We start from the raw sequence: 16,547 nt of genomic DNA, 5'->3' as shown, positions 1-16,547 counted from the left end.
CCCGGACTGTGGGGGCAATAAGCTGACTTTGTATAAATATACTTTGTATAATATACTTTATAATATACTATAATATACCTTGTATAAATATACAAAAGGATGAAGGCTATTGCTTAACGCATTGTAAGCCGCCCTGAGTCTCTGGAGAAGGGCGGCATATAAATTAAAGGAAAAAAAAAAAACCTCCCAGAATCCCCCAGCCAGCACTTTTTCCCTGCTGGCTGGGGGATTCTGGGAGTTGAAGTCCACCCATCTTCAAGCTACCAAGGTTGAGATACACTGCCCTACCCCATTCCAGACAAGGGGCTGTCCAGCCTCTTCTTAAAAACCTCCAGTGATGGAGCCCCCCCAACATCTGGGAGAAAGCCACAGTCTGGGCCCCGAAGAACCCATCGGCCACCCCTGAGTGGGCAAACAAGCCACCATCATCAAACTCGACCGATTCCAACGAGAATTGCTGTCGGGGGGGGCGGGAAGCGCAATCCCCAGCGGAGGAGCCCCGCGGTCTTCGCCCCGCCAGCTTGGGCCAGTGGCCCCTTTCTAGTGGCAGGGCAAGGCGAGGACGGCGGGGACCAACCGACCCACCGGACGACGCCAACGCCTCGAGAGACGCTCGGAAGTCGCCCGGCGGCGGTTAGAATGAAGGCGAGGGGGATTGTGGAGGACCGTCCCGGGCTCGGGGTGCAGTGAGCCGCGGTAGGTAGCCAGCCATCCAGCCGGCCGTCCAACCACTTAACTGGCCACTCAGCCGGCCGCCCAGCCAAGCGGGAGCTCAGGCAGGCAGGCAGGCAGCAACAGCAGCAGCAGAGGCGCTGCTCCCAGGGCAGCGGGGGGATTGTGGCGGACGGTCCCGGACTCGGGGTGCAGTGAGCCGCGGTAGGTAGCCAGCCACTCAGCCGGCCGGCCGGCCGGACACTCAACTGGTCACTCAACCGGCCGGCCGGACACTCAACTGGCCACTCAGCCGGCCGTCCAACCACTCAACCGGCCGGACACTCAACTGGCCACTCAGCCGTCCATCCAACCACTCAACCGGCCGGCCGGACACTCAACTGGCCACTCAGCCGGCCGGCCGGACACTCAACTGGCCACTCAACCGGCCGGCCGGACACTCAATTGGCCACTCAGCCGGCCGTCCAACCACTCAACCGGCCGGCCGGACACTCAACTGGCCACTCAGCCGTCCATCCAACCACTCAACCGGCCGGCCGGACACTCAACTGGCCACTCAGCCGGCCGGCCGGACACTCAACTGGCCACTCAACCGGCCGGCCGGACACTCAATTGGCCACTCAGCCGGCCGTCCAACCACTCAACCGGCCGGCCGGACACTCAACTGGCCACTCAGCCGTCCATCCAACCACTCAACCGGCCGGACACTCAATTGGCCACTCAGCCGGCCGTCCAACCACTCAACCGGCCGGCCGGACACTCAATTGGCCACTCAGCCGGCCGTCCAACCACTCAACCGGCCGGCCGGACACTCAACTGGCCACTCAGCCGGCCGTCCAACCACTCAACCGGCCGGACACTCAACTGGCCACTCAGCCGGCCGTCCAACCACTCAGCCGGCCGGCCGGACACTCAACTGGCCACTCAGCCGTCCATCCAACCACTCAACCGGCCGGCCGGACACTCAACTGGCCACTCAGCCGGCCGTCCATCCAAGCGAGAGATCAGCCAAGCAAGCTCAGGCAGGCAGGCAGGCAGGCAGGCAGCAACAGCAGCAGAGGCGCTGCTCCCCGGGCAGGAAAAGGAAACCAAGCAAGCCAAAACAACAACAACAATAACAAAAAAACCCCAACCACGCAGCAGCCTCCGTCCGCCCCCTCGCGGGCTCCTTCTGCGCCCTGCCCGATCTTGAGTTCCTCGAACCGGTTTCGCCGGTTTAGCGATTAACTCCCCTTCCCCGCCCCTCCCGCCCAGCGCTTGCCCGGCAGACGCCTCCCCCGCTCCAAAAGCCCCAGAGCGCCGAGGCCACTCAGACGGGTCCTCCTTCCCCGACTTTCTCGCCTCCCTTGTGCCCAGCTAGCCCTGCCGGACCCCGGCCAAGCCCTTCCGCGCGCGATCGCCCGCCTTTCCTGCTTTTGTTGCAGCCCCAGCGCCGAAGCCGAGGAGGAAACTCAGCCGTCGGAGCGCCATGGCGCAGTTGTTCGGTCCTCGGGGTTGGCTCTTAGCCGCGGCCTTCAGCGCGACCCTCCGCTTCTCTCGTGCAGGTGAGTCGGATCGCGGGGTACCTGCATTCCCGCCCCCCTCCCCTCCTAGGAAAAGCAGGCTGGGTTCACACGCCACGGAAGAGGCTCCTTGTTGGAGGGTCAGCGCGGGTTGTGTGAACCCAGCGGGCAGAAGAACCTGGGTCGGGGGGGGGTGTGGCTAAACTTTGCAGGGGTCTCCAACCTTGGCAACTTTAAGCCTGGGGGACTTCAACTCCCAGAATTCCCCAGCCAGCAAAGCGCCCCCCCCCCCGGCTTAAAGTTGCCAAAGTTGGAGACCCCCTGGGCTAAAAGCGTGGAAAGTGTGGTCGTAAGTCGAGGACTACCTGTAGTCTAAAGCAGGGGTCTCCAACCTTGGCAACTTTAAGCCTAGCGGACTTCAACTCTCAGAATTCCCCAGCCAGCTTTCTGGGAGAATTCTGGGAGTTGAAGTCCGACAGGAGAGCTTTGCTGGCTGGGGGATTCTGGGAGTTGAAGTCCGACAGGAGAGCTTTGCTGGCTGGGGAATTCTGGGAGTTGAAGTCCCCCAGGCTTAAAGTTGCCAAAGTTGGAGACCCCTGGGCTAAAAGCGTGGAAATTGGGGTCTATAGAAATTCTCAGTTATCCAGGTCCTGCTTGTCCCCAAAGGTGCTTTTTTTTTTTTTTTCCTCCAAGAGGCAACCGGACATTCTTGGTTATTTCTTTTGAAGACGTTTCGCTTCTGATCACCAGAGGTTTCTTCAGTTCTGGCAGGATAAGTGGGAGGAAATGGTGCAAAAAAATTGGTGCATATAAGAATATCGGGCCACGGCAGCCAGTTTCTTCTTGCACAGGGGGGGGAAAAAGGGGGGGTTTCCTTTAAAAAGTCACCCAGGAGAGTAAGAGGAGCAACTCCAGCTATGATGATCCTTCTGGCTGTTTTTTTAGGATCCCAACCTCCCAATGCTCTTTCTTATTTATTTATTTATTTATATTGATTGATTGATTGGTTGGTTGATTGGTTGGTTCGATTTATATGCCGCCCTTCTCTGGAGACTCAGGGCTGCTTACAATGCGTTAAGCAATAGCCTTCATACTTTTGTATATACCTGCTTAGTAGGGCTTTTGGGCCCCCTTAAGCGGTGTTCTTTTTTTATACAAAGTCAGCTTATTGCCCCCACAATCCGGGTCCTCATTTTACCTACCTCGGAAGGAGGGAAGGCTGAGTCAACCTTGAGCCCGGTGAGATTTGAACTTGCAGTAATTGCAGGCAGCTGGTGCTACTTAATTCCACTTTAGTCTGCTGCGCCACCAAGGCTCTTTTAGCTTTTACGGGCCCAATTTTCACTTTCGTTGACTTTCCCAGGGAAAATGCCCCCCCTCCCCCCGCGCCGGCTTGTGCACCCCTAACTAACCTTTGGACGGACGAGCAAAAAAAGATTGGCCAAGCCCGTTTTGTGTGTGTGTGCAGAAAGGCAATGAACCCTGGATAAAGGGGGGAGGGGGGGCTGGGGGGGTTGGGGGAAAAATGGGCTGTGACTGCAATGCAAAAAACAAACAAACAAAACCCAAACATTTTCTGCTGGGTTTCCTTTTTTTTTTTGTTTTTTTTTTTGAACCCGCTTACCCGACTCCGTTTGCCGGGGGGGGCAGGGGGTGTAGGACAGACGTTTCGTGCAGAGAAAGCTCCGGCTTTAGTCACTGGAAGAGAGTCAGGCGGGTCAGGCGAGAAACCATGCTGTGTCGTTGGACAAGTGTAATCTTGGTCTCCAGCGCTTCCTCTTTTTTTTTTTTCTTTCTTTTTTTTTCAAGGAACTCGCAGTTGAATGTTGACATTTCTGAGAGGAGGAGTTTTTTATGACTTAGAGATGGGGTGGGGGGAGCTGTTTTCTTTTTCCTCCACGGAGCAAAACTGAAGGTGGCAACCTTCTTCCTGGCTTCACAGAGACCTCAGTTTTAGCACAGCATAACCAATCTGGCTGGGACATGTTTGAATCTATCTATCTATCTATCTATCTATCTATCTATCTATCTATCTATCTATGTTTGAATCTATCTATCTATCTATGTTTGAATCTATTTATGTTTGAATCTATCTATTATGTTTGAATCTATCTATCTATGTTTGAATCTATCTATCTATCTATCTATCTATGTTTGAATCTATCTATTTATCTATGTTTGAATCTATTTATGTTTGAATCTATCTATCTATGTTTGAATCTATCTATCTATCTATGTTTGAATCTATCTATCTATGTTTGAATCTATCTATCTATCTATCTATCTATGTTTGAATCTATCTATCTATCTATGTTTGAATCTATTTATGTTTGAATCTATCTATTATGTTTGAATCTATCTATCTATGTTTGAATCTATCTATCTATCTATCTATGTTTGAATCTATCTATCTATGTTTGAATCTATCTATCTATCTATCTATGTTTGAATCTATCTATTTATCTATGTTTGAATCTACCTATCTACCTATGTTTGAATCTATCTATCTATCTATCCATCCATCCATTCATCCATCCATCTATCTTCTGTCATCTATCTTTCCTTTTTTTTAATCTTTTTCTTTCTTTCTTGTCTATTATCTATCTATCTTCTATCATCTATCTATCTATATCTATCTATCTACCGTGTTTCCCCGAAAACAAGACCCTGTCTTATATTTTTTTGAACCCTGAAATAAGCGCTTGGCCTTATTGCCATGCACTCAAAAGCCCAATTGGGCTTATTATCAGGGGATGTCTTATTTGAGGGGAAACAGGGTATCTATCTCTAACTGTCCTTCTTTCCTTCCTTCCTTTTCTTTCTTCCTTCCTTCCTTCCTTTCTATCTATCTATCTACCTATCTATATCTTTTCCTTCCTTTCTTGTCTGTCTGTCTGTCTGTCTGTCTGTCTATCTATCTATCTATCTATCTATCTATCTATCTATCTATCTAATCTATCTATCATCTAATTTGCTTGCTGCCCATATAGAATAACAGAGTTGGAAGGGACCTTGGAGGTCTTCTAGACCAACCCCTGCTTAAGCAGAAAACCCCATAGCATTTCAGACAAATGATTATCCAACCTCTTTTTAAAAACCTCCAGTTATGGAGCACCTACAACTTCTGGAGGCAAGTCGTTCCACTGATTAATGGTTCTCACTGTCAGGAAATTCCTCCTTCGTTCTAGGTTGCTTCTCTCCTTGATTAGTTTCCACCCATTGCTTCTTGTTCTGCCTTCAGGTGCTTTGGAGAAGAGCTTGACTCCCTCTTCTTTGTGGCAGCCCCTGAGATATTGGAAGGCTGCTCTCATGTCTCCCCTAGTCCTTCTTTTCATTAAACTAGGCATACCCAGTTCCTGCAACTGTTCTTATATATTTATTTCCAACTTTATAATCCAGGATTCACCACCATCCGTCTGACTGACCAGGAGGGCCCTATCCTTGAGGGCAACAATGTGACTTTGGAATGCCTGGTCAGTTATGGGGAAAATATGTCAGACTTCACCTTCCAAAAATACAGCAAGGTAGGTTAATCAAGGAATTTGCTTTGACCATGCCTGCCTCTAACAAGCAAGCCTCCGTTGATACCGTAGAATTAGAATGATTAGAATAGGAATAGAAGGAATAGAATTAGAAATATGGAATAGAATAGAATAGAATAGAATAGAATAGAATAGAATAGAATAGAATAGAATAGAAGAATAGAATAGAATAGAATAGAATAGAATAGAATAGAATAGAATAGAATAGAACAGAACAGAACAGAACAGAACAGAACAGAACAGAACAGAACAGAACAATGGAACAGAAAACAGAACAGAAAAAATAGAACGGAATAGAATAGAACAGAACAAAACAGAACAACAGAACAGAACAGAAAATAGAATAGAACAGAACAAAACAATAGAAAATAGAATGGAACAGAACAGAACAGAATAGAATAGAATACAGTACTTTATTTGGTCAAGTGTGATTAGACACACAAGGAATTTTGTCTTTGGTGCAGAAGCTCTCAATGTACATGCAAATCAACAGAGTAATAATAACCATAAGACGATACCAATACAATTTAGCTTATTAGTGTCCGACCTTGGCAACTTTAAGCCTTGTGGACTTCAACTCCCAGAATTCCCCAGCCACAAACAGTGAGCTGTTGCCAATTAAGGCTCCCGATCCACATTGATCTTTCTCCCACCTCCAGTGGCTCCGTTCTTGGATCTCTTTGGATCAATCTCACGACTTGCGTTGCTGGTTTTACGATGTCGCCGTGAGTCACGACAACGGGCGCCTCCTTCTGACCATCAGCGACATCCAATCTTGGCACGCCGGACCCTACCGCTGTGCCAGCCTGAATGCCACCGACAACACCACCGTCTCGGATGAACTGGACTTGCAGATGGAGTGTACGTGGGGGGTTTGGATTCCCCCTCTAGCCACCAGAGGGCAGTAGATAAACAGGAGATGAGGACTAGGAGATTGCGTTACCCTTTCCTCTTAGAAGACTAGGCTCCTGCAGTTCACACTCCGCATATCCTTGGGATCTGCAGTAGAGTGTTTAGCTGAAGAAGACCAAGAATGGAAAGAGAGGGATTTGAAATGCCAATAAAAAGCACATTTATGAGCGGAGGGAAAAAAATACTCTCCTAGGCACGGTTGATTCTCAATCAGCACGGTGCCATTAACAGGACAGATTTAGAAGCAGAAGCAACTGATGTGAAGCCATGCTGGTTCTTTACAGAATGATATATGTAGGTGGGGGGGGGGATCGATGGAAAACCGCTTCTGAGCCCCAGCAACGGAGACCCTGAACCCTCACCAGGCTGGCATTCCGAATTAAGAAGGGGCGGGGATGATGGGAAAGGAGGAGGACTGACTTTCGGTGTCTTCTCCCCCTTCCTCAGATCTGCACAAAGTCTTCATCAGCCAATCCAACTCCTGGTGTGGTACGGTAGGAGACTCCATAACGGTCCTTGAAGGCGACAGCCTGCAACTTCAGTGTTCAGCGGACGCCTCCAAGGCACCGCTCTACGAGTGGATTCGACAGGTAAGAGAGCCGGAACAAGACTTCAGAATGGAGCAGGATAACAGAGTTGGAAGGGACCTTGGAGGTCTTAATTTAATTTAATTTAATTAATTAAATTTATATGCCGCCCCTCTCCGAAGACTCAGGGCGGCTCACGATACATTTTAAAAAATAATTATAAAAAAACATTGAAGAATTAAAAACATTAAAAACATTAAAAACTCATTCACGCCATTCATGGCCGGATCTTGCCAGATCACAAGAGTGAGATCAACGGCCCCAGGCCTGCCAGAAAAGCCAGGTCTTCACTGCTTTCCGGAAGGCCAATAGGGTGGGGATGGTCCGGACCTCAGGAGGTAACTGGTTCCAGAGAGCTGGGGCAGCCACAGAGAAGGCCCTCCCCCGCGGGCCCACCAGCCGGCATTGTTTAGCTGACGGGACCCGGAGGAGACCAACTCTCTGGGATCTTACCAGTCGCTAGGAGCTATGCGGTAGAAGGCAGTCTCAAAGATAACCTGGCCCTGAGCCATGTAGGGCTTTAATGGTAATAACCAACACCTTGATGGCGAACCTATGGCATGCATGTACATGCATACACGTTCTGGTTTGGGCACTCGGAGCTGAAAAGGTTCGCCATCTCTGCCCTAGAAACTCCAGTTGCCTTTTTAAAAGCACCTTTGGGACAACCATAACCTGGATGATTGAGCATCTCCGTAGACACTTTCCCAAGTCGTCTTTTCAGGTGTCAGAAAGCTAGCGGAGTTTGATAGCTTCATGATGTAGACCAAAAGCTTTCTCTTATCTGTGTTTTTTTTTTTCCCCTCCTATAAATAGGGAGATGACTGGATCCTGCCCTCAGGTTCCTTAACTCTCTCCAAGATAACCCAGGAGCAAGCCGGGACCTACACTTGCCAGGCCCACCATCCAACTTTGCCTCAGTTGACCAAGAGCAAATCAATCCGTTTGCTGGTGGAGAGCACCAAGCGCAGCTTCAGTTTTGGTGAGAAGCCCTGAATTTGGACGTCCAATATGAAGTCTGGCCACTTGGTATCTTCCATATTTGTTGGGAGAACTTCCAGGAAAAGAGCCCATCAGCTGTTGAGACCCTTGTTGAGTTCCATCATCTTTAACTAGGAACATCTGAGCTTCTCCACGCAGCAGCGACCCTCTGACCCAATCAAGCCCATTTCTCATTTCCTGCTGCCACAAACAACAATATTTACAGTCCAGCCTTGCATACGATTACCTAGAAATTAAATCCTGCTGTTTAGTAGGAGTTACTTGCAGACAACGTTTCTGTGGGATTGAGATCATAGATGGCTTTCCACAAAAAAGAGGCCACCAAAATGTTTGCAGCTAAGACTAGCTTGCTGTGTGGACATAACCATGTTGGTTTGTAAAACATAGTTCGTATGGCCTGGTAAGTAGGCCATGCAGCCAACTTCTTGTGGTTTGCTCAGACTACTATTAAACAATGACTTAGTATGATCTAGGAAACAGGCTGATTTGGATCTAGATTTCATCAGCCCGGCCTCCTCATTCATCTTCTTGAAAGTTGAAAGAGTCATAAAACAAGTCCCTTCAGTAGGACTCTTTTTAGGACCAATTAAGGCTCCTCTCGTTGAGGGACGTGGTGGCTCAGTGGCTAAAACACTGAGCTTGTCGATTAAAAGGTCGGCAGTTCAGCGGTTCGAATCCCTAATGCTGCATACTGGGGTGAGCTCCCATTACTTGTCCCAGCTTCTGACAACCTAGCAGTTTGAAAGCACGTAAAAAATGCAAGTAGAAAAATAGGGACCATCTTTGGTGGGAAGGTAACAGCGTTCCGTGAGCCTTTGGCATTTAGTCATGCCGGCCACATGACCACAGAGACGTGTTCAGACAGCGCTGGCTCTTCGGCTTCAAAACGGAGATGAGCACTGCCCCCTAGAGTCGAAAACGACTAGCACTAGATGTGCGAGGGGAATCTCTACCTAGGGCTCCTCTCAGATTGACTCTTTCGAAGTGATCAGTGTCCCTCAGGCAACATAGTTAATTTGTAACACAACCTTCTTTTAGTAATGGCAGTATTGCAATAAATATAAAGGCCTCGTAGGATCACATGTAGATCACATGTAGATTGTGACCAGCTATAAGCTGAGGGCATATACCATTCCAGCATCTGATTTTTTTCCCCCCAATATAAACAGTGATGCGTTTCAATGGTTAGATGGCCTAGACCAGGGGTGTCAAACTCACGGCCCGCGGGCCAGATGTGTCACATGCTGGCCACGCCCACTCCCAGTTTAGCGAAGGGATAAAGTCGCAATACGTCACGTGACGACAACGTGACGCCATGAGTTTGACACCCCTGGCCTGGACATCGGTATTTAAACATGGATCTTTTTAACATTTATATTTTATTACATTTTACAGATCTAAGTGAAATGTTAATATATATATATTGCTAGTCCATGCATGATAAAGGTAAAGGAGTCCGCTAGTTGTTGCCAATTATAGGGGGCAGTACTTATCTCCATTGCAAGACCATAGAGCCAGCACTGTCTGAGGACATTTCTGCGGTCATGTGACCAGCATGTGATGTCACGGAGTGCTATTACCTTCCCACAGAAAGGGTACCTATTTATCTACTTCATTTGCATGGTTTCGAACTGCTAGGTTGGAAGGAGCTGGGGCGAGGACGGGACCTCACCCCGTTGAGTGACGCTCGGGTCTCAAACCTGGGCTGCCGGCTTTCCCGCTGCCAAGCCCAGTGTCTTAACCACAGAGGCTGCTCCCGTGTATGACATGCCATACGCTAAGTAAATAAATAATCCTATTAGGTTTGCAGTAGTGGTGAATAGCTCGAGTGTAGGTTGAGGGTGAACGTTCGTTCACCGAGCTTGTGGGTTGGTTCCTGAACGTTTATAGTTACCAGGTTAGGTAACATCTTCAGTGGAAATTTAGGGGATGTCAGAACACTGACACCCCCTAAATCCAGGGATGGGATTCAGCCGGTTTGGACCAGTTCGGGCAAACCAGATGCTAATTTGACATCTGATTCAGATGTAAACCAATAGATGCAAGGACTGGCTGGCCTTGCCCACCCTGCCCCTCCCCTCCCAGGAGTCTCCACGTGGCCTGTTTTGGATGGTAGGTAAGTGCAGGGCTCTGGGAGGGCGAAAAACGGGCCTCCCGGAAGTTCCCGGAGGGCCTTCAGAGCTTGGGGGAGGTCATTTTCGCCCTCCCAGAGGCTCGAGAAAGACCTCTGGAGCCTGGGGAGGGCAAAAATGCCCTTGTGATGCAGGAGGCCGAGTAGGCCATGCCCTCCAGCAACCAGGCAGAGAACCCCTTGCTAAAATTTTTGAATCCCACCCCTGCCTAAATCTCCGCTAAAGATGTTACCTAGCCTGGTAACGAAACTTTCAGAAACCCAGCCACAAGCTCGGAGGATGAACCTCCGCCCTCAAACCTATTAGGATCCAGACACTCCATGTAGCGTGGCACGTCCTTTACGGGAGAAACCTAATGAAAACCACCCTCTGAAACCAGCCCTGCCTAATTTGAAGGCTTGCTGGTGCCACTCCTCTTTTAATAACACCGTAGCTGCCGTCTCCCTGCAGGTGATCCCGTGGGCACGGCTGACTGCCCTTCTCTGTCCTCTGATGGAGGCAGATGGGTGGAGGGCACCGGGGCCGGTTCCCATTTTTGTCGCTGACCCTTTGTCTTCTCCAGAGTCCGTGATGTCCCTCAGCACCCCAATGCTGGCCCTGGCGGTGGCCCTACCAGCCGTGCTGTTGCTGCTGTTGATCTTGATCTTCGCCTTCCTCATTCCACGTCACCGGGCAGCTGTCCAGAAGAAAATGGCTTTGTGAGTGTCCGGTGGGATTTTTGGGGCTGCGGTGGTCAGAGACATGCCTGCTCTGGTCCCAGGTAGTCTTCGGAGAGGGGCGACATATAAATTGAATTAATTAAATTAAATTTGAATTTTTATTTTTTATTTTTTTTTTTGCACCCAAAATTTGGCCTGTCCCACCCACATTAGCTACCATTCCTGTTAGTCCTAGTAGGGGCTCATCGCAAATAGCGGAATCTAACCTATGGACTCACAGAAGATGGAATTGGTCGTGATCATTTCACGACCTGAGGAGCCTGAGTGGCGTAGGAGGCTAATGCCTCCTACTAAGGCAGCATTTAGCATCCAGCTGCCTGCAATTACTGCGAGTTCAATTCTCACCAGGCTCAAGGTCGACTCAGCCTTCCATCCTTTCTAAGGTGGGTAAAATGAGGACCCGGTTCGTGGGGGCAATAAGCTGACTTTGTATAACATATACAAAAGTATGAAGGCTATTGCTTAACGCACTGTAAGCCGCCCTGAGTCTCTGGAAAAGGGTGGCATATAAAAATAAATAAAAATAAAATAAAAATAAAAATTTCTCCTTTAAGCAGAGCTTAAAGTTGATTCTGCAGGTGCAGAGAATTCAGTTCCAGCCAAAACATTGTTTTTTACAGAAGGTTTTATAGAATATATAGGATGGAGGTGGGATGGAGTGAGGAATAGAATAGAATAGAATAGAATGGAATGGAATAGAATAGAATAGAATAGAATAGAATAGAATAGAATAGAATAGAATAGAATAGAATAGAATAGAATAGAATAGAATAGAATAGAATAGAATAGAATACTATCATGTCGCCCCTAATTATTCTTTTCTTTAGACTAGCCCAGGGGTCAGCAACCTGCGGCTCTGGAGCCGCATGTGGCTCTTTCACCCCTCTGCTGCGGCTCCCTCTCACTCAAAATATGTGTCACAATCGCCAATGTGTGACACCCGCCGACACACAATTTATTGAGCTTTTCAACCCCTGGATAAATCCAAGAAAAGAAAAGTTTCAGAAGAAAACAGAATGTTTAATTCAACTACATATGCTAGTTTTGTGGCCGCTCAAGAAATAGTCAGGCACGGGAAGGGTTTTGTGGCTCCCGGTGTTTTCTTTTCTTTGGGAAATGGGTCCAAATTGCTCTTTGTGTGTTTAAAGTTGCAGACCCCTGGACTAGCCGGACCCCTTGCTTTGGGTCTTCCTACTGCTGAGTTTAACAGAGACTTACTGAGCTACCTCTGGGAAGCGGGAATGGATAAACAAGCACGGAGGAACCAGTAACAACATTTGCCCCTGTTCCTCAGACCAGACCAGGCCGTGTGTTGCTCAGATTGTGTGTTTATGAATCAGAAACGGTTAACGTTGGTCTTTTCCTTCATAGGGAGGAATCTGGCCAGCGAACTCCCATTTACAAAGGCAGCCTCGACTCTGTGCCTTCCGTTGGGGGAGACACCCAGCCTCTGGTGATGTGAAGCAGATACCCCCGGTTAGTAAACTTGTACAGCGCGATCTCTTTCTTCTGAAATCCTGGGGAAGATCTCTTCATTCTTGATTTAAAGTCTGTTAGAGATTCTCAGTCATCCGGGTCACAGTTTGTCCCCAAGGTGTGTTTTTTTTCAGGAGGCAACTGGACTTTCTTGGGTTTTTTTTCCTTTTGAAGACGTTTCGCTTCTCATCCGAGGAGCTTCTTCAGCTGTGACAGGATAGTGGGGATCTGGAAGGATTTATATTCAGGGGTGGGCTTCAAAAATTTTAGCAAGGGGTTCTGTGCCCAGTTGCTGGGTGGATGTGGCCATGGTGGGCGTGGCCCAGGGGTGAAATCCAGCAGGTAAATTATTTAAATCCCGCCACTGTTTAAGATGTGTGAACTTCCAACTTCTAGAACCTCCAAACTGACTGGGGAATTCTGGGAGCTGAAGTCCACCCACACATCTTAAAAGTTGTCAAATTTGGAAAAACATGGAGTTAAAATATTCTTTGCAACAACTACCAGCTGTGTTAACTTTTTTTTCCTCCCTTTTCGGTAGGATGAAACGGACTTTTTCAAGATCCAACTTTTCTTCCTGTATTGAATATGGACTGGCGGCAATATCTTTGGTGTACAGTAACTGGTTGTTTTTGTGTATATTTGGGGGAATTGTTATCTTGGCTTTTGGGGGGGAATCTGTTGGGAAGAATTGAGGGGGGGCAGCAGTGATATTGGGGTTCCTACGAATCTCTCCTTTCCGGCTACATTAGCTGCTCTTTGCCTGCCATTCTGTTACCCTTTTTAGGCTAAAATACTATTGTTTTTTTTTCCTGTGGCTCATTTGGCCAATATCTGCCCTGACCAGCATTACTTCTTTCATGTTTGGACAGATGCTGACTCTTTAATATTTTTACTTTTTAACTTCGAGTTAATGATTGAAGAATAAGGCACTGGGATATTACACAGTTTGTTTGTTGAAAATAAACAAACATTTGCTCTTTTTTTTTTACAATCGTGCTTGTTCTCCAGCAGAAGAAAATTTGTAATAAAAGAGAGAAGCCCTATTTTTTTTTAAAAAAATGAATCCTATCGAAGACAGGAAAACTCCGATTATGAAAGGCAAAGTTGACATTCTATAACCAAGAGGAGGATCAGACCCTCAAAAATTGGTGGGGAGGGGGTGGGGGTGGAAGGGAAGGCAGATTAACACTGTATCCACATCAAGGTGTTTTGTTTTTTCTTGTTTGGAGTGTATTCTGCACCCCATCTCCTCAATTTCATTCATGCATGGTCCTCGGTAAGTCCCTTTGCAAGAGACTGCAAATATATTCTCACCTTTTCTGCAAAACGTAGCATTGGAAACACGGAGGGATATAAAACAATCGCTTATTATTTTACGAACCTTGCAAAAAGTCTTCCCTCTCTTTGGCCTGTGGTTCAGTCCAACATCTTGTTGGATGAGAATATATATATATTCTCCAACATTTTGTTGGAGAATATATATATATATATATTCTCCAACAAAAAGAGAATATATATATATATATTCTCCTTTTAGACTCTTGCCGTGATCCAGAGTCGTCCTGCAGCTCTCCATCCCTGACCCAGAGGGGTGTTTTTGTTAGAGCTTTGCGTTCAGTCTTAAGGTGATAATGCCTTGAATTTCAGCGGTGTTTTGCTATTATTTGCATACAAGCGCATGCAGAAGAAGGGGAGGGCAGTTGGTGTACGGAGGACCCAGTATATATCATGCTGTCTCCGCACTATGCAGTTTAAATGTCCCCCCATCCGGCACTTCCTTTCATCAAAATAAAAAATAACAGAATCTTGCCACGGTAGCGGTTCGGAGCGAGTGGCAACAGGGTTTCCCCCCCACCCTTTTATCACCCGCATTGTCTACGGCGCCCCAGGGGGCTATAAACCAGGCCGAGCCAAAGACAGCGCAGAGCGGTGTTTCCCCCAACTTCTACCAAAACCAATCATAAAAGGCCTCCGTTGGATATTCAGTCCTCGTAAAAAAACCCGCACCGTCTCTTCCATCTCTGGGTACATCAAAAGCTGGGCCTCTCCATCATGCCAAATCAGCGGTACTCACATTATCGGGGAGAACAAATCGGGCAATGGGGTGATTACGGTTAGGGGTTGTTTTGCATCTTCCCCAGAGGCACCCCTCTTATGCCAAGGTGTACCACCTGGTCTAGGGTAACCCCTAGTTATCCATAGACAATCCAGGATAACTGGATTGCCTTTCAGAATTTATGTTCTTGTTCTTTTTTTAAAAAAAAAGTGAGGGGGAGAGCTATTGCTTGCTTTTCCAATATAGTTAAAACAAAATGAACTCCGCTTTTTAAGAAGGGTCTTATCCCCAGGGAAGAGGGAACCTGTGAAAGTTAACATGGAATATAATAAGCAGAGTGGAGTCTTATACACTGCTGTAGTGTTTCTCAATCCAAGCCACAGGATAGGAGGATTTCAACTCCCAGAATTCCCCAGCCATGGCAGGCGGACTTCAACTCCCAGAATTCCCCAGCCATCACGGGCAGACTTCAACTCCCAGAATTCCCCAGCCATCACAGGCAGACTTCAACTCCAGAATTCCCTAGCCATCACAGGCAGACTTCAACTCCCAGAATTCCCCAGCCATCACAGGCAGACTTCAACTCCCAGAATTCCCCAGCCATGACAGGCGGACTTCAACTCCCAGAATTCCCCAGCCATCACAGGCAGACTTCAACTCCCAGAATTCCCCAGCCATCACAGGCAGACTTCAACTCCCAGAATTCCCCAGCCATCACAGGCAGACTTCAACTCCCAGAATTCCCCAGCAATCACACAGGGACTTCAACTCCCAGCATTCTCCAGCCATCACAGGCAGACTTCAACTCCCAGAATTCCCTAGCCATCTCAGGCGGACTTCAACTCCCAGAATTCCCCACTCATTACGTGTGGACTTCAACTCCCAGCATTCTCCAGCCATCAAGCATGGACCTGAACTCCCCAGCCAGCATTCTGGTAGTTGAAGTCCACACCTCTGAAAGTTGTTGAGCTAGAAAAATGTGGATCTATTAGGGAGTTGATAACTGCCATGATATTTGGGCTGTAAAAAAAGAAACGGCCAGAGAAATCAACCGCGTTCTGACATAAGGTGATAACCTGATTCGTAAAACATGTGAGGACAAGACAACATGTTGGATTTCCACAATGCTGAGTCATAAACTACCCAGTCTTCATTTAGCTTCTCCTAGGATATTGTGAAATTTACATTATCCGCTTTTATCAAGGCGCCTGTGCTTTGACAGCTCTATACTAACAGCAATGAAGCCAGATAAGTGTGTGTGTGTGTGTTTTCTGCACCAGATTTGCATGTCATGCTTGTCATCTGGAAATGGAATGCAGCCAAATTCCTTTCCCCAACAGGGCATCCTTTCAGCTTTCAGGGGAGGGAGGTGGGCATGGTTTCAACAGCAAAGATTGACAGCCTGGGTCAATTTTCTCTCGGATGTATAAAAGATTAGATCGTAAAAGAGCAATGCATTTTAAGAAGCGGTGGTTACATCTACAGATTCAGAGAAACGGGTGCCCCTTGAAATTGCAAGTTCCTTGCTACCTGGGCTAACCCTCCACCTGGGTGTCCTCTCAAATTGTGAAGCTAGAATAGTAGCTGGCAAAAATGGCACTTAAGAATGGGTTGTACATGAGGCCATCCTGAGCAAATCCATCTGCCAGACTTCCCTTCCTTTGCCAGGAAAGAAGACGTAGCAGAGGTCCCTCAGCTCCTCCTTCATTTCCCATCTTGTACTCTGGATCTGTTCTGCAGACATATAGCATGCCTCTAGATTCAGCTTCCCAACAGGAATGAATACCCTAAGATTGAATATATATTTTTCAAAAATATATGCCCAACCAATCTTGCCAGGAGGCCACCAAGAAGAAAACTCACCGTCCACCCATCTGGTGTTTGGCCCAAATCACCCAGCCGGCTTTAATGCCTAAGGCAGGACTAGAACTCACCATCTCCTGG

General features: G+C 47.7%; 1 protein-coding gene across 1 annotated transcript; it reads left to right on the top strand.

The window, feature by feature from the left end:
• Positions 1-247: 247 nt before the first annotated feature.
• Positions 248-13,528, top strand: LOC117677648 (basal cell adhesion molecule-like). The gene is made up of 8 exons (XM_034437973.3): positions 248-2,216; positions 5,574-5,698; positions 6,376-6,577; positions 7,076-7,218; positions 8,032-8,197; positions 10,912-11,047; positions 12,440-12,544; positions 13,086-13,528. Exons 1-7 carry the CDS (start codon positions 2,141-2,143, stop codon positions 12,528-12,530), a joined length of 939 nt encoding a protein of 312 aa, XP_034293864.3. The 5' UTR covers positions 248-2,140; the 3' UTR covers positions 12,531-12,544; positions 13,086-13,528.
• The last annotated feature ends 3,019 nt before the right edge of the window (positions 13,529-16,547 follow it).

The sequence above is a fragment of the Pantherophis guttatus genome, chromosome 10, assembly GCF_059756535.1.
Source record: "Pantherophis guttatus breed Tessera chromosome 10, ASM5975653v1, whole genome shotgun sequence".
In the NCBI taxonomy this organism is placed as follows: domain Eukaryota; kingdom Metazoa; phylum Chordata; class Lepidosauria; order Squamata; family Colubridae; genus Pantherophis; species Pantherophis guttatus.
Note: the sequence above shows the minus strand (reverse complement) of the source record. Positions and strands in the feature narration are given on the sequence as shown.